Source organism: Pogoniulus pusillus, chromosome 26 (assembly GCF_015220805.1).
Source record: "Pogoniulus pusillus isolate bPogPus1 chromosome 26, bPogPus1.pri, whole genome shotgun sequence".
Lineage (NCBI taxonomy): Eukaryota > Metazoa > Chordata > Aves > Piciformes > Lybiidae > Pogoniulus > Pogoniulus pusillus.
This window is the reverse complement of record NC_087289.1, coordinates 17,215,298-17,236,823: the sequence shown is the minus strand read 5'-3', so window position 1 is coordinate 17,236,823 and position 21,526 is coordinate 17,215,298. Positions and strand designations below refer to the sequence as shown.

The window sequence follows — 21,526 nt, the reverse complement described above, 5'->3', positions numbered from 1 at the left end:
CACAGTTCAGTCAGAACAATGGAAGAACTTCCACTGTGCAACTCTCATCAACTATTTATTGTCTCTATGCTTTCCTGTGTCCTCCTGCCCATTCTCTCTCATTCCCTATTACACCTATGAAGATGTCTCCCTTTATGCTCTGAATATCCCACTGTGCTGTGTAAATCATCCAAGGAAATCCTCCTCCTCTCAGCCCCACATATTCCTCAAAGCACTTTACTATCCACCACTCCTTCCCTTGTCACTTTTTCCAGCTCCACCCTGCTGTCTCCATATGTCCCCTCCACCCCTCAACACAAACACATTTCTGTGTAGCAGCAACCTCCCGAGACCTGGAAGTTCTCTTACCAAGATCCTCTTTCACTCCAATTGCTTTCAGATCTGACAGAAATGCTACTGGGGGTAACCTTCCACTGTGTAACTCTCATCAACTCTTGATTTACTGTCAGACTGCTCCCTATGCTTTCCTGCGTCCTCCTGCCCATTCTCTCTCATTCCATATTACATCTATGAAGATGTCTCCCTTTATGCTTTGAATATTCTACTATGCTGTGCAAATTCTGATTGCTATGCAACATTGGCCTTTGGATGAGGATAGTAACTTGCACATGCATTAACACCGAGGCTTTCTTACCTTCTTCTTCATTCCATATGAGATTAGATATACAGAACATGGCAGCAAGCTGAAGTTTAGCATTTGAATGACTCTATAGAAAAAACAGTACTTGCATTTAGAAGAATAAATTTAGTAGTTCTCAGACCTACAGTTTGGCATTCTAAAAACTAAGATAGCAAAGCTGTGACTAATTGTCACCTACAGCTTCTCTCGTAACATGAGGCACCTGAGTAGCATTCAGTCACTTCCAAATATTCTTTAGGGTCTACAAGATCTGCCTTTTTCAAGGTCACAAGACATTTACCACATAGTTTTGTTACAGGTATTGCTTAAATCACTGTTACTTTCTTACAGAAGTAACAACTGGATTTGCCTTTTAATCAGCTCTTCAGTACCTCTGCCATACAAAACTGCACAACGGTCCCTTAAGCACCACTAGATACTTGAAACAGTTAAATGCACAACACTGAATAATTTAGGAGGCAAAGTGCTGAAGTAACCTCTCTTTTGTTCCCTGGAAAAGACAAAAGGAGTTGAGGAGAAATTTCCTATACCATGTAGTATTTGATTTTCTGCAGGATGTCATCATTGGTCATAATCAGTTCTTTTGCTGATGTTCCATCTGCTATATTAGCAAGTATGCACAATGTCTGAAAAAGAGAAAAACTTCAATTATTTGGCCACAGATCACATCCCACGATTTAGAGTTTCCCTGACAGCTTTGAACTTGTGTGACAAACACTTTCATTAACTGGTTTAAATATCTGTAAGCTGGCATTTCCAGCTTTCCTACATCTCAGGCCAGTGCCAAAGAGTTAACAGTTGCAGCTGAACAGCCTTGGCAAAAGTGACATTAATTCATTTCAATGAGTAATATTTTCGGCCTAGCTACTTTTGATAGGCTTGGCATGATAAAAGCCTTCCTGTTGCAATACAGGCCATTCCAGTCACTAAAACATTTAGGAGCAACTACTCAGAAAGCCATAGGTGTTTCAGAACCATGCTATCACTGAACTTGCTGTCTACTAAGAGTGTTTGGAGGTTATTCTACTAATCTTGTTCTTAACTAGCCATAAATGGCCTGTTTGCCTTCAACCCAGCCCCCACTGAGCAGATATTTAGGCCAGCCTGGATTTAATTGTATTTTTACACGTATTTGCCAAGCTGTTTTCTACTGATATCCAACCTAAGCTTAAAGCTGGAAATCTCTGCTATCTCCCACAGCTTCCCACTAACCCCCATCTCCAACTCCACATGCCCTGAATGAGCAAGAAATAGGGTTCTCCAATTGACCACCTTGTCTGTCACAAGAGCTGAACAGCCAAACTCTGCCCATCTCTCCTCTTAGTTTTGCTGCAGTCTCCACAGCAGGTATTCCTGTAAGCCAGCCCAGTTATGCTGACATCAAAACGAGGGATGCTTTTCCCTACAGGCTATCTCTTGTTCCTTTTGCATACTGCTTTCCTTGTTTTAATTTGCCAGGGCATGTCCCTCGACAACTGTTCCTGGGCTACACCAGCATATGCTTTACCTTGATAGTGCCTCTCCTCCTGTAACTGCTGCTGGCTGCTGCAGGCACCCAAGAACAACTGAGATACCTACTGCATCTCCCAGCAGAACATCTATTACTGCCAGCAAGGCAGGGGATGATGGTATTCTTCATAACTGACTGCCCTAATAGCTGCTACAGAAGCAAATAACTGCCATGCTTTCCAAGTTTCACACTGGCTTCCTGTTCTTTTCTTGTTCCTACTGTCTTTTTGCCAAGATTTAATTTAGGTACATTGCCCTCTTCTCTACCAAAGCTACATTTAAAGATATTATTCCGAATTCAAGTCAAACACACTTGTAATAACGCATTAGCAAGAACAGAATTCTTGTAGGTAGTAAATTTCGTTTGTGGATCTCAGTACAACATCCACAGCACGCTGTAATTCCAAACACAAGTGACACATTGAGAAGAGTAAAGCATTCTTAGCTGCTTCTTAAGTGTTACACTGCCAAGAGAATGTGAAGCAAAACAGTACCTGCTCTTTCACTTCTATATTGTGCTCCCCTTCCAGAATGAGCGTCACTGCTTGCATGATTTGCTTCCCATGAGTGCTCATTATATGGTCTATGTGCTGTCAAAGCAATAAGGAAACACAATCAGTGTAACTTCCCAAAGAAGGGGCATTTCTACTCAAACTACACAAAGTCAAGAGTAGCAACACGGCGCAAAGCCCCTAGCTCCTAGAGGTCTCCCAAACCCAGGAATTTATCACAGCAGAAAAACTTCTTAATGCTCCTCTTCACTTGAAGCCTGCTCTTGTTTGAGAGAGTGTGATACAGGCCTTGGTTCTGATTTCACTGTAACCTGCACAAAAGACATTGCTTGCCCCATTGCATGGAGGCCAGTTCGAAGACTGAAGCTCTAAGTATGACACTGCAGTTCACAAGAACCGATTCTCTTCTGATAGCAGAAGGGTATCAGTGAGGTGTAAGAAAATTGGGGTTTCTTATCTTGTCTTTGCTGCTCTTACTGGAACACTGTGACCAGGTTTGATATCCTCATTTCAAAAGCCTGAGAGGGTTAGGAGAAATAAGCCACAGACACAGAAGTCCTGCTGGAATCCCTAACATCTTAAATTATAGTGTGCCATGCGTCAGAGGTAATCTCTGGTGGCTGCTGGCACTCTCTGAGTTTTGGTGTCAGTTAATCCAGTAGACCTAGTTTCATCTTTTCCTGTTACTCCTGATGATTAATTTCATTCTAGTACAGATGTTCCTAGTCTGTGATCAAACGACCTTTTACCTCTAAGTCTCTTCACTTGAGACAGTTCTCCTAGCTGATAAGCAGTGTCACAGAATCATAGAATTCTAGGCCTACTGGATTAACTGACACCAGAACTCAGAGAGTGCCAGCAGCCACCAGAGACTACCACTGATGCATGGCACACTACAATTTAAGATATTAGGGATTCCAGCAGGACTTCTTAAAACTGCTAACAATGAGACCTCATTTGAAAGCTGCTGGATGAGGAATGCTGGAGTGAGCTTTGCATAGAGAATGAGAATGGTTGGTTCTGGCTCTGAGACATACACAGAAAGTAGGTGAAGCTGGGACATAGTTTCAGATGAAGAACACCTCAAGTGATAATGAGACTCTGCTGTCAAGAACTGAGGGTGAATTTAATGCATGGCTAGTTATTAAATGTGTTTTCACATTAAGACAGAGCTAATTTTCTATGAAGCTTATAGAGACTCAAACAAGTACAAATATCAGAAGACTTTTTGCAGTGACCTTTTTACAGGAGAAACACAATACATGATAAATGCACAGCAGAGGCTTCGTGGGTTTTTTTCTCCCACAAAAATGTTGGCTTGCCAAATGCTTGTTGCATGTTTTCCCTCTGTTCTTCACAGGGGATTGCCCCTTCTTTTCCTCCACCAATATCTCTTTCTCCCTGTCAAAAACAATTCACGGGCTTACATTTTCAAACCATTTAATTTCAGTGTGTAGAATGAACGGATGCATTTTGTAAGTCAGTCCCACAGTCACACTCCCAAAGCACTACTATCTATATAGCCAGACAAGAACAGGACTACTTCACAGAATCATAGAATCAACCAGGTTGGAAGAGACCTCCAAGATCATCCAGTCCAACCTAGCACCCAGCCCTAGCCAATCAACCAGACCATGGCACTAAGTGCCTCAGCCAGGCTTTTCTTGAACACCTCCAGGGACAGTGACTCCACCACCTCCCTGGGCAGCCCATTCCAATGCCAATCACTCTCTCTGTGAAGAAATTCCTCCTAACATCCAGTCTATACTTTCCCCCAGCACAACTTGAGACTGTATCCCCTTGTTCTGTTGCTGGTTGCCTGGGAGAAGAGGCCACCCCCTACCTGGCTACAGCCTCCCTTCGGGTAGTTGTAGACAGCAATGAGGTCACCCCTGAGCCTCCTCTTCTCTAGACTAAACACCCCCAGCTCCCTCAGCCTCTCCTCATAGGGTTTGTGCTCCAGGCCCTTCACCAGCTTTGTTGCCCTTCTCTGGACATGTTCCAACACCTCAACATCTCTCTTGAATTGAGGAGCCCAGAACTGGACACATTACTCAAGGTGTGGCCTGACCAGTGCTGAGTACAGGGGCAGAATAACCTCCCTTGTCCTGCTGGCCATAGTGTTCCTGATGCAGGCCAGGATGCCATTGGCTCTCTTGGCCACCTGGGCACACTGCTGCCTCATTTTCAGCCTGCTATCTATCAGTACCCCCAGGTCCCTTTCCTCCTGGCTGCTCTCAGCCACTCAGTCCTCAGCCTGTAGTGCTGCCTGGGGTTGTTGTGGCCAAAGTGTAGAACCCTGCACTTGGCTTTGTTAAATGTCATCCTGTTGGCCTCTGCCCACCCATCCAGCCTGGCCAGGTCCCTCTGCAGGGCTCTCCTACCTTCCAACAGATCCACACCTGCTCCTAGCTTGGTGTCATCTGCAAACTTACTGATGCTGGACTCAATGCCCTCGTCCAGATCATCAATAAAGATATTGAACAGGACTGGGCCCAGCACTGATCCTTGGGGAACACCACTGGTGACAGCTGCCAACTGGATGTGGCACCATTCACCCCCACTCTCTGGGCTCTGCCATCCAGCCAGTTCTTGATCCAGCACAGAGTGAATCTGTCCAAACCATGAGCTGCCAGCTTGGCAGACAGTGTCAAAAGCTTTGCTGAAGTCCAGGTAGACAGGTGTTGACCTGGAGTCCTGTATACCCCAAAATTCCTCTCCCTCTGTGGTCTGAATGGGAGAGGAAAAGGTGCAAAAAGACCTGTTTCCCACCCCCTGCCCTGCAGGCGTGGAGGGGGTGAGCAAGGGGCCCTTGCAGCATGAGGGGTGCCCATGCAGCGCCTGCGCTGGAATGGGGCTGGGATTGGCTGTGCTCTTCGGCCTAGGAAGTGGTAATTCTGCTCTTTGCCATTCTTTTCAGCCAGGCTGACTCACCTGTGAGTAACTTTGGCTCAGCTTTATTAACAGAGGGGGACACTATATTTAACAGCTCGGCCTTTTCCAACTTCTGACTTCCAAAACAGTCAAATTACCTATGGTACCCTTGTAGATCTTCTCAAGCTAACTGAATCTGCTAATTAAAACTGAATTAATTTCTGTATCTAGTTTTGGGGGCAGGTTTTTGGGAAAATAAAATAACTCTATTTTCCTATAAATTCCTGACTCGGCTGCATTAGTTCCCTGCCTCCACAACAGGTGTCAAGAAGGAATCAACACAGGTATCCTTAAGACACATAGCTCTCCATACACATTGGCTCAACAGTGTTGTTCTGGACTAGTTTCACAGAAAGACTTAGGAAAATTGTTCTGGTGAAAGCTAAATGCAATGGGACTGAACAATAAATGCAACTGTTTGCCACTGTATATGACAATCACAAATGTCAGTGGAATTCATTCACTGAGTGGTACATTTGGTTACAGATACTTGGATAAACCCAAAGGCCTCAGTTTTAGCAGCGTAGCAAACATTTATCTTAATCAGAAGAATAATTTGTCCTATAAAAAATGATTAAGAATTACTTTGTATTGTCTGCACCTTTGGCCACCTTGCAGGAGGTCTGATTGCAGTTCTACTTACTGGGCGAGTAGAGAGAAGATTCCTGAGCAGTCCCAAAGTTTTCATCAGAACATTTACATCAGAATCAGAAAGCAACTGAAATAACTGCTCTGTGCTCAGGCCTCGTAAGATGTCTGATTTGATCTTCTGTTCTGCTTGAAACGCCATATTCTGAAAGAGAAAGGATATGCTTGCTTAATGTTTTACCTTAAATGTGGATTTTTCACTCCTTCAGTAGACTATCACCTGCAAGCATTCATCCTTGCTGAAACTCATCCTGGAAAGGTTATCATTTATGAGAATCTGCTACCCAATGAATTAAAGTTCTGCACAGTCCTATGGCTAACCTGGTTATTACCTATTTTGATTTGTCCCCTGGCACGCTATTACTGGCACTACTTAACTGCTTCTGTGAATGACCCTGGCAACCAAAACTGCTATAGGAACTGAAGAGTTTATTGCACTTTATGGACTAACTGCTGAAGCGTTCCAGGCTGATGCAGTTTTCCTCCTGGAGGTAGGTGGAAACACAAGCCAGGTTTCAGCTATGCTATATTTAATAACAACTGAGGAGTTCTTTACAGTATCACAGTATCATCAGGGTTGGAAGAGACCTCACAGATCATCAAGTCCAACCCTTTACCACAGAGCTCAAGGCCAGACCATGGCACCAAGTGCCACATCCAATCCTGCCTTGAACAGCTCCAGGGACGGCGACTCCACCACCTCCCCGGGCAGCCCATTCCAGTGTCCAATGACTCTCTCAGGGAAGAACTTTCTCCTCACCTCCAGCCTAAATTTCCCCTGGTGCAGCCTGAGGCTGTGTCCTCTTGTTCTGGCGCTGGCCACCTGAGAGAAGAGAGCAACCTCCCCCTGGCCACAGCCACCCCTCAGGTAGTTGTAGACAGCAATAAGGTCTCCCCTGAGCCTCCTCTTCTCCAGGCTAACCAACCCCAGCTCCCTCAGCCTCTCCTCGTAGGGCTGTGCTCAAGGCCTCTCCCCAGCCTCGTTGCCCTTCTCTGGACACGCTCAAGCATCTCAATGTCCCTCCTAAACTGGGGGGCCCAGAACTGAACACAGGACTCAAGGTGTGGTTTAACCAGTGCAGAGTACAGGGGCAGAATGACCTCCCTGCTCCTGCTGGCCACACCATTCCTGATGCAGGCCAGGATGCCACTGGCTCTCTTGGCCACCTGGGCACACTGCTGGCTCATGTTCAGGCAGGTATCAATCAGCAACCCCAGATCCCTCTCTGTCTGGCTGCTCTCCAGGCACTCCGACCCTAGCCTGTATCTCTGCATGGGGTTGTTGTGGCCAAAGTGCAGCACCCTGCACTTGGAGCTATTGAACCCCATCCCACTGGACTCTGCCCATCTGTCCCAAACTTAAGAAGCAAATCACAAGCAGTATTTCAGCAGTGTGTTCTACTTACCATTAAAGCCCAAACGCCATTCACTCGCAAGGCGAGGTTTTCACTCTGTGTCAAACTACATAGAAGTTCTATGGCTCCTGATTCTAAAATAGGCTAAAATTCAGAGGGAGGGAAAAAGAAAATGCCCTTAAAACACCATGTAGACTAATTAGACATATACACAAATGTAAATACAGCAAAGGCTTGCTCACATCTTATTCTTGAGTTTACAAGGTGTCTGGCTCAATCACTCGAACTGCCCGAGCCATAGCCTATAGTCATGAGCATTAATGGCCAATGGGATCTTGGGATGCATTAAGAAGAGTGTGTCCAGCAGATCAAGGTTCTCTTCCTCCTCTACTCTGCCTCAGTGAGACCTCACCTGGAATACTGCATCCAGGGAATCAGGCCCAGGCAATATGGGTTCAGGAAAGGAAGGTCCTACCCTGCCTAACCAACCCGATTGCATTCTGTGCCTGGGTGACCTGCCTGGATGTGGTCTACCTGGACAACAGCAATGCCACTAACAGTCTCCACTGGTCCACTTGGTCGCAGGTGCTCGTGCTCTGCAATTAGATGCCAGTACTAAGATTTCCAGTGGCTGGCTGGTTCCTTAGCCTCATTTTCCATAAGCAGTATTTACTTTCAGCAGTGACATCTGACATGCGTCACGTGTCCTGATCAAAATGTCAGTACTCCAATCCAGTTTAAAGTGAAAACCCAGCACAGACAGCCACAGCACATGGGACTCATTCCAAAACTGGCTTCAACTCAGCTCTTTTATGGGATAAAATCTAACACTTGTAAGGATAGCCTCATTTTCCATAAGCAGTATTTACTTTCGGCAGTGACATCTGACATGTGTCACGTGTCCTGATCAAAATGTCAGTACTCCAATCCAGTTTAAAGTGAAAACCCAGCACAGACTGATCTGCAGTATAAATGAGAGAGCCTATGGGCCAGTGAAGTGTGCTGCTTGTTATTTCAGTCAATGTTCTGTCTCACACAATTAAAAGCACCAAGATCAAATGATCAAAGCAAGGTAATCCTAAGTGCCCACAGGAGTCCATATACACCATCCTATTGTGTGTGTTTGCTGCAATTAAGAAATACTTAAGACATGAGGATTTCTGGACAACAGGTCTTACAAGAAGCAGCTGAGGGAACTGGGGTTTACTCTGGGAAACAAGAGGTTGACTGGAGACCTTTTCACTCTCTACAACCCCTTGAAAGGAGGTTGGAGCCAGGTCGATGTTGGTCTCTTATCCTTAGTAACAAGTCATAGGGTAAGAGGAAATGGCCTCAAGTTGCACCAGGAAATGTTTAGAGTAGATGTTAGGAAATATTTCTTCCCTGAAAGGCCCTGGAACAGGGCCCCCAGGGAAGTAGCTGAATCCCCCAACCCTGGAGATGAGGCAGAGAAGTGGTGCTGAGGGACACCAGAATCAACCAGGTTGGAAGAGACCTCCAATATCATCCAGTCCAACCTATTTTTTTTAATGAATTAGACAACTTCTACTAAATGAAAAAAGCTACATTTAAAATACCTACTTAAACCAAAATGGAATTAGAAAAGAGACTTAAATCCATTTTAAAAGAACTTGCTCACTGTGTCAGAAATCAATATACCTCTTGCATTCTGTAATGTACCAGTTCATAAAACCTAAGTTACCAGAATCTTCAATTTAACATTTTCAAAGGCAATATTGAAGTCAAGAGTTTTACATCTACTGATGCACATTCAGAATGGTGCAAATCTGAAGCTTCCCCCCCCCAGACCTTACAAATTTGATAAAATTCAATAAAAGCTTTTGTAGTTATACCAAGTATTGAATCCTAGAGCATCACAAATCTCTGTCTTTCATTTATCCTACTCTAAGTTTTGTGTCTTCTCTGTATCCTACCATTTGCCAATGTGGACTCTTTTAAGAAGAGAGAGAACTGAAAAGAAACACTTGATCATGTACAGAAGTTATTGCTACTGCAGTATACTATTGCAACTATAGTACACTGCAAAGCAGAAGTTTATACAATAGTATATGAAATTTGACCATGAAAATCCAAAGGATAAAATCTCTACTGACATAAGCCTTAAAAATCACGTTGGACATTCCCATAGCATGGTTTAGCACCAGCCTTGGTAGAGTTGGACTTAATCCTCTTAAAACTCTTTCCCAATTGAAACCATTCCATGACTCTTAAAATTGATCCCTTGCTATGAAGCACAGATATGTATGCATGATCTGTCCAAAATACAGACACTGCAGAACTCAAGAAGAGATCTCCTGTGTTGATCACTCCAAAATCAGCCCCACAAGACAGGCTTTTCATGATTACAGCAGTAACTCTAAGACAATGGATCACATCATTATCAGATTTTCTTTTTGCTAACAAACATTTCAGAGTTTTACAAGAAGAAAAAATCCAAAGTGTTGTATTTATTCAACCATCTTTATCTGTCACAGCAGATTTGTTATTTACCAGAGCTCAGTGACACAGCCTGCCTAACCTCACAGCTTCACAAGCAGCAGTTGCCAATTAATATACCTCTGTCTGTAATTTTTGTCTATTACCTCCTGTTGTTTCTGGATAAATACTGACCTCCTTGCTTGGGGAGAACTCCAGAAGAAGGTTGCATAGCGTGGAAGATGCTACTACAAGAATTTCATTTGGAGCATTCTGTAAAACCTGCAGTCACAAAAGAGAGAGTGAGGAATCTCTGTTAAGCAGCAGGATACTGGAATTGAATACCTGTAATTATGCTGCACTTCTAATATTCCATACTTAAGAAGTATGGCTTCTGCTTTGATGCTAGCAGTGCAGATCCAGAGTGCTCATTCAATCCACTGTGATGATACACATCACATGACAAGCTGGAGCAAACCCGAAGCAGATCTGAAAGCTTTTGGGTCTAATCTAAGAAGAAAACCATGGGAAAAGATCCTCATCCTGCAAAGTACACAGGTGCTGGCACTTGTACTTCAGCTCTGCAGCCATTCTCTCAGAGAGGAGATTGACCTGCAACGCATCTCCGTGCCAAGCATTAGAAACAAGAGGAAGAAGCCCCAAGAGAACCCTTCCCATTCTCCTGTACCTCATGCACAGGACAAGAAGAGCAATTTCCCCATGACCATGTCTCAGAAGAGCAGGTAGCCTGGAACAAGTTACACTCTCTCATCTGTGATTTGGTCTCCAGTGCCAGCACATGTCATTTGTAAACAGAACAATTCTTCTGCATCTTCTGAGAACACTCAGTGAGGAAGTAGGCATGGAGGCTACAACTGGGCCTCTAGCAACTAAAGGGGGAAATGGTGGGGCTGTTCTGTGCTATCTTTTGTTTCAGAGCAGGAAGCAAACATGGGCAATTGCTGCATTTACAGAGGCTTGGTCTACAGAACTTCTGTGTAAGTCTTATAGTTTTAGGCATTGAGGGAGAGAGAAACAATTTCCAGTTATTAGTCTGGACTGAAAATTTATTTATTTTCAATTTTCTATTAAGAATCTATAAAACTCTGGGTGGTTTGGGATGAATATGCAAGTTTCTGACTTCAACCTATTTAATACAGATCAAAATGAACAACTGCCAGCAGCTGTGTTTACACAGAAGGCTGACATCTACATTTGTGGGTTGTTTTCAACATATGCCCCTCTTTTTCTGCTAGTTGTGCTTCTTCAAGCAATTGTGTCATTTTTCTCTTCAATGCTTTCATGTTTGGCCTTTCTTAAACTCTTAAAATAATCAAACCATTCCCTCCAAGCCCTTTCAAGTGATAAACACAAGTTCTGTACCACAGGATCATTAGACTACAGCGACAGTACAAAACTTGCATGATTAAACCTCCCCTGACCTATCATAAGGCTAAAGAATTGGATATCCATGGATTAGTGTCCACTCACACATGCACACTGTCAGAAAATAATTTCCCCATCACTGCTTTCATGAAACTGTAGGGAAAAGTAGGCCCATACTTTAGAGCCTCTAATTCATGGTAAGCAATCATAGAATCATAGAATCAACCAGGTTGGAAGAGACCTCCAAGATCATACAGTCCAACCTAGAAACCAGCCCTATCCAGTCAACCAGACCATGGCACCAAGTGCCTCATCCAGGCTTTTCTTCAACACCTCCAGGCACAGTGCCTCCACCACGTCCCTGGGCAGCCCATTCCAATGCCAATCACTCTCTCTGGGAAGAACTTCCTCCTAACATCCATTCTATACTTTCCCCGGCACAACTTGAGACTGTGTCCCCTTGTTCTGTTGCTGGTTGCCTGGGAGAAGAGGCCACCCCCCACCTGGCTACAATGTCCTTTCAGGTAGTTGTAGACAGCAATGTTAACAGTCTGAGAGAGTTTCTTGGCTTGTATCCAACAAGATGGCCAGAGGATATAGTGTAACTAGTCTATTACTTGTGAGAACTAGAACATAAGCAGAACAGAGAACAGGCCTGAGTAAACCATCACTGAGTACTGTAACCAGTAAGTTTCCAGAGTGAAGCTTAGAAGCATGGCCTCATACAGCAGCCTTGTTAGCAGGCTCATCAGTTCATTCCTGGTGGTATGGCTCTTTTATTTCTGAATAGACTCAAGCCTGCTGTAAGTGATTCTCACAGATGTCAATACTGACCAAGTTTTCAGGCTTCTCACTAGCAGACTTGGTCTGTTCCCCATTTCTGAGGTCCAGAAGATGTTGAAACTGAGAAACTAAGTTTATCTGCACTTAATGACACATTGCATATATGCCTTACACATTTTGATGCCATTCTACCTTGTGAATAATTGCATTATACTAAAATGTCTCTTTCTTAAAGGTGTTGCTCAGCTCTTTGACTTCAGTTTTAAAATCTGCAATGAGATCTAGAAGGCAAAGAATTACAGGAGAAAATGCAGATATAAATTCTGTTGTGGGGCTTACAAACCAACTATGTCATCCAGCCTCAGCCTGAAATTAAGACACAGAGTCCCCCTAGTGCCCTATTGAAACACTAAGGATAATTCAAGTCTGGCTCAATTTAAACATTAAGGATAACTCAAGTCTGATTCAATTTAAACATTAAGGATAACTCAAGTCTGACTCAACTTAAACATTAAGGATAACTCAAGTCTGACTCAAACATTAAGGATAACTCAAGTCTGGCTCAACTTAAACATTAAGGCTAACTCAAGTCTGACTGAAACATTAAGGATAACTCAAGTCTGATTCAATTTAAACATTAAGGATAACTCAAGTCTGACTGAAACATTAAGGATAACTCAAGTCTGACTCAATTTGAACATTAAGGATAACTCAAGTCTGACTGAAACATTAAGGATAACTCAAGTCTGGCTCAATGATCACTGAGAAAAGGAAAGGAAAACCCCACCACCACAAACAAAAAAAACCCAGCACACAGACAAACAAAAAGGCAACCAAAAACATCAGTTATGGGCCACAGTTCATGTTGGGCTTGCCTTTTGTTGACTTACAACTCTTAGAACAAGGTAATGGAATTCGAATTTCCAGATAATTTCTATGATAACTGTACAGAAAGGTCTGCAGATTGAACAGACATTGGATGGTATTGGGATGGAACACAACACTTCAGTTGCTAATACCTAACTTCACTTACTTTCATTAGAGGTTTCCATACAGCATGATCCTGAAAACTTGTCCTGAGCTGCTGTACAGAACGGGACAAACTGTGCAGACACCTGTAATGCAAGGGAAACCTTCACTGTGAAACACACACACCTGCATGTACAGTACTGTCAAACATGCACTGCTCCCACACAAAGGTTCAGCTCTCGGTTTACTAAGTAGTAGACTAAACAACGAAAAGAAAGTATTGCACTTAGACCAGAATAACTTCCTCAGCTTCCTATTAAAATTTTCCAACAGTAGAAATTACTTCAGATTAATCACTTGAAACCTTAGCAGAAATTCTAACAGGTACAGCATCAGACTGGGACAAGACTGAAGTATCTGTAATAAAGAGAAAAGCCTCCTACCTGACTGCAGCTAATCGCACCTTGATGCTGGATTCAGACAAGCCGTTAACGATACGGTCCATCATGTTTTCAGTCTCAATGATCTGCAGCAAAAAAGGAATTAATGTTGTATGAAGACAATAAGCAGCATTTATGGGTTCTATGGCTTTTGTCTGCAACGTTTCAACTATTGCATATTAATTCTTTTTGCTAAAAACAGCAAGCCACATCCTCCTCCCAGGTTAAGTGGCAAGTCTATGTACCGGCACACACTGTAGAGAAAGCCCACACCATATCTTCTGTGCTCCACTACTGCTTTCAAAATCATTTTCAGAGAATCCAACCAGGTTGGATGAGACCTCCAAGCTCATCCAGTCCAACCTAGCACCCAGCCCTAGCCAATCAACCAGACCATGGCACCGAGTGCCTCATCCAGGCTTTTCTCCAACACCTCCAGGGACAGTGACTCCACCACCTCCCTGGGCAGCCCATTCCAATGCCAATCACTCTCTCTGGGAAGAACTTCCTCCTAACATAGAATCAGAATCAACCAGGTTGGAAGAGACCTCCAAGATCATCCAGTCCAACCTAGCACCCAGCCCTATGCAATCAACCAGACCATGGCACTAAGTGCCCCATCCAGGCTTTTCTTGAAGACCCCCAGGGACGGTGCCTCCACCACCTCCCTGGGCAGCCCATTCCAATGCCAATCACTCTCTCTGTGAAGAACTTCCTCCTAACATCCAGCCTATACCTACCCTGGCACAACTTGAGACTGTGTCCCCTTGTTCTATTGCTGGTTACCTGGGAGAAGAGGCCACCACCCACCTGGCTACAATCCCCCGTCAGGTAGTTGTAGACAGTAATAAGATCACCTCTGAGCCTCCTCTTCTCCAGGCTAAACAGGCCTAGACCATCCAGCCTAGACCTCCCCTGGCACAACTTGAGACTGTGTCCCTTTGTTCTGTTGTTGGTTGCCTGGCAGAAGAGACCAACCCCACCTGGCTACAGCCTCCCTTCAAGTCATTGTAGACAGCAATAAGGTTGCCCCTGAGCCTCCTCTTCTCCAGGCTACACACCTCCAGCTCCCTCAGCCTCTCCTAACAGGGCTGTGCTCCAGGCCCCTCCCCAGCCTTGTTGCCCTTCTCTGGACACCTTCCAGCACCTCAACATCTCTCTTGAATTGAAGAGCCCAGAACTGGACACAGCACTCAAGGTGTGGCCTGACCAGTGTTGAATACAGGGGAAGAATAACCTCTCTTGTCCTGCTGGCCACACTGCTCCTGAGCCAGCCCAGGATGCCATTGGCTCTCCTGCCCACCTGGGCACACTGCTGGCTCATGTTCAGCTACTCTCTACCAGCACCCCAGGTCCTTTTCTGCCTGGCTGCTCTCAGCCACTCAGTCCCCAGCCTGTAGCACTGCTTGGGGTTGTTGTGGCCAAAGTGTAGAACCCTGCACTTGGCCTTGTTAAATCTCATCCCATTGGCCTCTGCCCACCCATCCAGCCTAGCAAGGTCCCTCTGCAGTGCTCTCCTACCTCCAACAGATCCACACCTGCTCCTAGCTTGGTGCAAACCTACTGATGCTGGACTCAATCCCCTGGTCCAGATCATCAATAAAGATATTGTTAATCATCAAAGGATAAGAGGGTTATGTATACAAGAATAAGCCTTACTGTAATTTTAACACAAAAGGCAGCATGTGAGTGCACATGACATATAGAAGCAACAGATGAGAGAGACCCTGGACAGCCAGCTGGGGATAAAGAGTAGTTCACCTACCACAGTATCACAGTATCACCAAGGTTGGAAGAGACCTCACAGATCATCAAGTCCAACCCTTTCATATTTAGACATGGTCAGCACTTAAGGTCAGGACAAAAGGGAGTTAATACTATGATGAAAGATGGCTTTTGTGTAACAAAGCAACTTCTGTCATGTACACAGCCATCACTTATTAAAAACAAATGCTAGGTGTGTAAAGGAAGGATTCTCACTAGTAACTAAAGAAGTTCACCCTGCAACAAAGGAGAAATGTATGGGTTTGAATTCTGGAGACCCTGAAAGCTTCCCTAACTGATAAAACTTTCTGATCGTTATCTTTTCAATATTGTGTTTTCCCATCTCCTCCTTCCCTCTGTTTTTCCTCTTTAACAGCAAATAAACTCAGAAAATCCTCCTGCCTCCAGTACTTGCGTGGTTGAGATAGCAACTCACTGCTTAATGTTAAGAATGCTGCTTTTCATCACGTCCTGTTTCATTTTTCTCCACTTTCCATGCATATATTGAACTATATGAGTGCTCCCATCACCTAGCTCTCTGATGCTTGAACAGAGTTTGCTGTCCTTCTCACAACTGCTTTGTTGTGACAGTGCAAGCTCCCTTGGTTACTTCAGAACATGGACCAATTTTTGACATTGTTTCCCAATACAGTTAGGGTTTATTTCTGTAAAGCCATTTGCTTTCTAACAGGATAGCTAACAACAGAGGTATATTCTGTCTCTCAGAACATGGGTTACACAAATTACTCTTGTGACAATATATTCTTGCACAGCTTATGAGTAGCTGGGATCACAACGTTAAAAGACAGCTTACATTGAGAATGTAGTTTATCATTGTGAAGATATTTACATAAATAAACTTTAATTGTATATTTTATTGCAGCAAGACATCAATTTTTGTTCAAACCCTGCAGAGAAATTACAGTCTTAAAGTTTATATTCATGTAAGCAGGAAGAGAGACTATTTCAACTTACATTGTAAAGGTAAAAAATTGGCTAGAAGGGGGAAAATTCTTGCACTGCCTTTCAGCCCAACCTTCACCTCCATCTGTGCCTAGGGGCTAACATTTTTCACAGGCTCACCTTCTTTCGGATATCTTCATCATTTGCTCCCAGGGAAGCATAGAGCTTGAAAGCAGCCTGACGCAGTTCGTGGGCATGCTTCAAATCATGGTCAAGCTATTTAAACAAAGCACAGGCATCAAATTTAGACACTTGAAATTACAGCCTTTACGTTCTTATTTGTTGCAAACTTGTGCTTTTATCTACCACAGCAAGGGCAGCTAGAAACACAAATGAACTCCTCTTCCATTAGTGGGTCCACCTTTACCAGCTGAATGCAACAACTGGTTTAGTAATGTGTGCACTGAGAGGCATGAGAAAGGCACAGAGCACAGTATGGAGCCTTGGCTTCAGGGGAGCAGACCTGGAGGAACAGACTGGGGGGAACCTTGATTGTTCAGCCACAAGAGAAGATTGAATGAAGATCTACAAGCAACCTCCAATATCTAAAAGGACACCACGGAGCCAGACCTTTTAGAGAGGTGCACAGCAAGAGAAAAGGAGACAACAGTCACACTGAAACAAGAGATGTTCTTACTGGATATAAGACGTAAAAATTCATTATTAGAACTGTCAAACATTGGAACAGATTGCTAGAAGAGGTTGTTTCATATCCAGTTTCAGCAGTTTTCACAAGCCAACTGGCCTCTTGAGCAACCTCATCTAAGCTCAGCACTGACTCTGCTTTGAGCAGACCTCCTTGTGCTTTATCTAGTGGGAATGATTCTAAGATTCCAAATGTCCTCAAAATTCTGTACCAAAGCATTCCACAAACTGATCACAGTATTGTCAGGGTTGAAAGGGACCCCAGGGATCATCTAGTGCCAAGCCCCCTGCCACGGACAGGGACACCTTCCACTAGATTAGGCTGCCAAGAACCACAGCTGGGGGCAGATGTGGTTGGGTTGGAGGGCAGAAGGGCTGTGCAGAGGGACCTTGACCGCCTGGACAGATGGGCAGAGTCCAAGGGGATGGCATTCAATAGCTCAAAGTGCAGGGTGCTGCACTTTGGCCACAACAACCCCATGCAGAGATACAGGCTGGGGTCAGAGTGGCTGGAGAGCAGCCAGACAGAGAGGGATCTGGGGGTGCTGATTGATACCCACCTGAACATGAGCCAGCAGTGTGCCCAGGAGGCCAAGAGAGCCAGTGGCATCCTGGCCTGCATCAGGAATGGTGTGGTCAGCAGGAGCAGGGAGGTCATTCTGCCCCTGTACTCTGCACTGGTTAGACCACACCTTGAGTCCTGTGTTCAGTTCTGGGCCCCCCAGTTTAGGAGGGACATTGAGATGCTTGAGCATGTCCAGAGAAGGGCAACGAGGCTGGGGAGAGGCCTTGAGCACAGCCCTACGAGGAGAGGCTGAGGGAGCTGGGATTGGTTAGCCTGGAGAAGAGGAGGCTCAGGTGAGACCTTATTGCTGTCTACAACTACCTGAGGGGTGGTTGTGGCCAGGAGGAGGTTGCTCTCTTCTCTCAGGTGGCCAGCACCAGATCAAGAGGACACAGCCTCAGGCTGTGCCAGGGGAAATTTAGGCTGGAGGTGAGGAGAAAGTTCTTCACTGAGAGAGTCATTGGACACTGGAATGGGCTGCCCGGGGAGGTGGTGGAGTCGCCGTCCCTGGAGCTGTTCAAGGCAGGATTGGAGGTGGCACTTGGTGCCATGGTCTGGCCTTGAGCTCTGTGGTAAAGGGTTGGACTTGATGATCTGTGAGGTCTCTTCCAACCTTGGTGATACTGTGATCTAGCCTGGACTTAAAAAGTCTACACAAAATGCCAGAAAAATGCTAGTACTAAGCAGCAAAGCACTGAGATAGAAGAGCTGTACAGAATCAAGCTGTATAAGTAACTCTCACCAGTGCAGCTGCATTAGAGCAGAATGTATTAGATCATTGTTAAAAATACTTAAAACAGACAAGCAATCTGTTTGGCAGAGTCCTCACTCATGTAGACTGTACCTTACAGGGTGTAAGTTAGAGGATCCTTTAAAAAGCAAACACTGTGGCTTCCCTAAAGACTTTCTGACCACTCAAAGCAATGTCATATTTACAATTGCTATGCTCACATCTAGAACCCAATCATTTTTTTAATACTACAGCCAATGGCCATTACTCCCCAGTCAGCTGCTAAACTGCCTTCTGCTTAATTCTTGACTCTAAGTATTTTTTAATATTTAATTTGCACTTTAACATAGAATTCAGGCAGCTTTAGATAAAGACCCAGTCCTATTGTACACAAGTCTGAGAAGTCATGAGGATGATCAGAGGGCTGGAGCACCTCTGCTGTGAGGACAGACAAAGAGACTGGAGAAGAGGAGGCTCCCAGGTGACTTTCTTGTGGCCTTCCAGGATCTGAAGGAGGCCTACAAAAAAAGCTGGGGAAGGACTTTTCAGGATATCAGGGAGTGACAGGATTAGGGGGAATGAAGCAAAGCTGAGATGGGGAGATTCAGACTGGACATGAGGAGGAAGTTGTTGAGCACGAGAGTGGTGAGAGCCTTGAATGGGTTGCCCAGGGAGGTGGCTGAGGCCCCATCCCTGGAGGTGTTTAAGGCCAGGCTGGATGAGGCTGTGGGCAGCCTGCTCTAGGGTAGGGTGTCCCTGGGCATGGCAGGGGGGTTGGAACTGGCTGATCCTTGTGGTCCCTTCCAACCCTGACTGTTTCTATGACTCTAAATGAGTCTATATCTTGGCCTAGTTTCAGAGAAGGCCCAGGGCTCTGTAATAATACACTTCTTTGGGGTACTTTTCTAGAGATCAAACTGAGCAAGAGGGCAAGGGAATAAAGGCAATGGATATTTCTCTATGTGCGTTATTAAAACCAGTCTTGCTTCTGAGCTGGATTCATCCACTTGTGCTCTGAAAGAGCATGCAAACAGTGAAACAAGTTTAGAGATGAGAATTCCTAGCACAACACAGTCTCCAAAGTATATCCAGTCTCTGTTTATCCAACACCTCACAAGTGCACTACCTCATAATAAGAAATGCTACGTGACAGCTACACCTTTTTCTGCTTTAACAGAACAGATCTGGCTCTGACCTAAGAATTTAAACCAACCTCTCATCACACAGATTATCATAAAGCTAAAATGTAGCAATTCTTGAAGATAAGTAAATCTTTTAAACTCTGCAAAGGAGAAACATGACAGATGTCTCAGTCTGGTACTTCACTGCTATCTCTGGAAAATGGAATGAAACTTTTATTGTGAACCTGTATTATCACAGTATTATCAGGATTGGAAGAGACCTCACAGATCATCAAGTCCAACCCTTTACCACAGAGCTCAAGGCCAGACCATGGCACCAAGTGCCACGTCCAATCCTGCCTTGAACAGCTCCAGGGACGGCGACTCCACCACCTCCCCGGGCAGCCCATTCCAGTGTCCAATGACTCTCTCAGGGAAGAACTTTCTCCTCACCTCCAGCCTAAATCTCCCCTGGTGTAGCTTGAGGCTGTGTCCTCTTGTTCTGGTGCTGGCCACCTGAGAGAAGAGAGCAACCTCCTCCTGGCCACAACCACCCCTCAGGTAGTTGTAGACAGCAATAAGGTCTCCCCTGAGCCTCCTCTTCTCCAGGCTAACCAATCCCAGCTCCCTCAGCCTCTCCTCGTAGGGCTGTGCTCAAGGCCTCTCCCCAGCCTCGTCGCCCTTCTCTGGACACGCTCAAGCGTAGCCCATCTCTCTATCTCTGACACACAAAAATGGCAGCATCCTTCTTACAAGATGGGGAGTCCAGATATACACAAGAACTTTAATTTGGATAATTGTCCTGGGATAGGGTGGATCCCTCCCCCAGTAAACTCACCACAACATGGATATTTGGAAAAGTCAGGAAAAATGAAATTGTATTTCTTATAGTTTAGACTAAATGTAACAGTATAAGGAAAACAAACTACTACAGAAAAAATAACACTAAACTACTACAGAAAAAATAACAACCTTAAGGAAGATGAGGAAGGGGTCAACTGGTGGCGAAGCAGCAAAAGCAGCAGCAGCCAAGACAGTGGCGGGGGAAGATAGCAGCAGGTGCAGCAGAAGCAGCAAGGGGAAGGTCCAAGCTGTGCTTCCAGAAATAATGCTCTTGATGCTCCAATAGAATTTTATTAACTTGTTCACTGTTGCTATCATATGGCCTATCCCTAGAATGTTCACCTCTCCACTCAGAGCTTCCACTTCTAAGTTTCTCTGTTGTGAATTTTTTGTTATGCCTGAGCTAGAAGCCCAGCTCCAATGGCCACACTAATACAGGCTCCAGAAAAGCCAGTAAGCAAGCAAAGACTTGGGGACTGTGTTTTAGCAGGAATCACCTGGTCAGCTTTCCATGGAGGAAACCCAACATGAGTTTGAAACAGAACACAAACATAGCCTGAGCCCATTTATTCTTGCTTTTGCACATTTTTCAAAGCTTGAGAAGTGGGCAAGGAAACATACCCTCTTGATGTCAGTGATGGCACTCACTGAGCTGGGATACTTGAAGTAGTCAGCAAGCATGACAATGAGGTGGTCGGTAATGCTGGCGATTCTCTGGAGCTCCACATCTGTCTCGATCAAGTAGGCCAAGGTTTCTGCTCCTTCTACTCGCTCCTCCAGCAGTCTTTCCTTACTGCACATTCGAACCAAGCATGGTAGAGTCTGAAAAGTTTAAAACAGAGTAGAAAGGAAATGCCACCACTGCTTTGTGCAGCTGTGTTCAGAAACGAAGCAGCTATCCTAGAGCGATTCTCAGCAGTGTTCCTTAGATCAGTACCTTCAGACAAAAATATTTCAGTGATTTTTAAGGACTGCAGACACACAGAAATTGCTCAGGCATTATGAAGTACACAGCTGTGCTAGTTTGAGGCTAACTGGACCATTTTAGTGAGAGAAATCAGATCATAGAATCATAGAATCAACCAGGTTGGAAGAGACCTCCAAGATCATCCAGTCCAACCTAGCACCCAGCCCCAGCCAGTCAACCAGACCATGGCATCGAGTGCCTCATTCAGTCTTTTCTTGAACACCTCAAGGGATGGTGCCTCCACCACCTCCCTGGGCAGCCCATTCCAATGCCAATCACTCTCTCTGTGAAGAACTTCCTCCTAACATCCAGCCTA

The 21,526-nt window shown here is 44.8% G+C and overlaps 1 protein-coding gene across 4 annotated transcripts in view; it reads right to left on the bottom strand.

The window, feature by feature from the left end:
• Positions 1-21,526, bottom strand: part of ARMC8 (armadillo repeat containing 8) — a 94,481-nt gene that overhangs the window by 6,266 nt on the left and 66,689 nt on the right. For all 4 annotated transcript variants that reach the window (XM_064165370.1, XM_064165369.1, XM_064165371.1 and 1 more), the window contains 10 exons: positions 20,865-21,065; positions 16,460-16,555; positions 13,616-13,698; positions 13,237-13,318; positions 10,230-10,316; positions 7,650-7,742; positions 6,239-6,388; positions 2,644-2,739; positions 1,171-1,266; positions 635-707 (listed from right to left, as the gene is read on the bottom strand). In XM_064165370.1, coding sequence (XP_064021440.1) covers positions 635-707; positions 1,171-1,266; positions 2,644-2,739; positions 6,239-6,388; positions 7,650-7,742; positions 10,230-10,316; positions 13,237-13,318; positions 13,616-13,698; positions 16,460-16,555; positions 20,865-21,065 — 1,057 coding nt within the window. The remainder of the gene's footprint in view (positions 1-634; positions 708-1,170; positions 1,267-2,643; positions 2,740-6,238; positions 6,389-7,649; positions 7,743-10,229; positions 10,317-13,236; positions 13,319-13,615; positions 13,699-16,459; positions 16,556-20,864; positions 21,066-21,526) is intronic.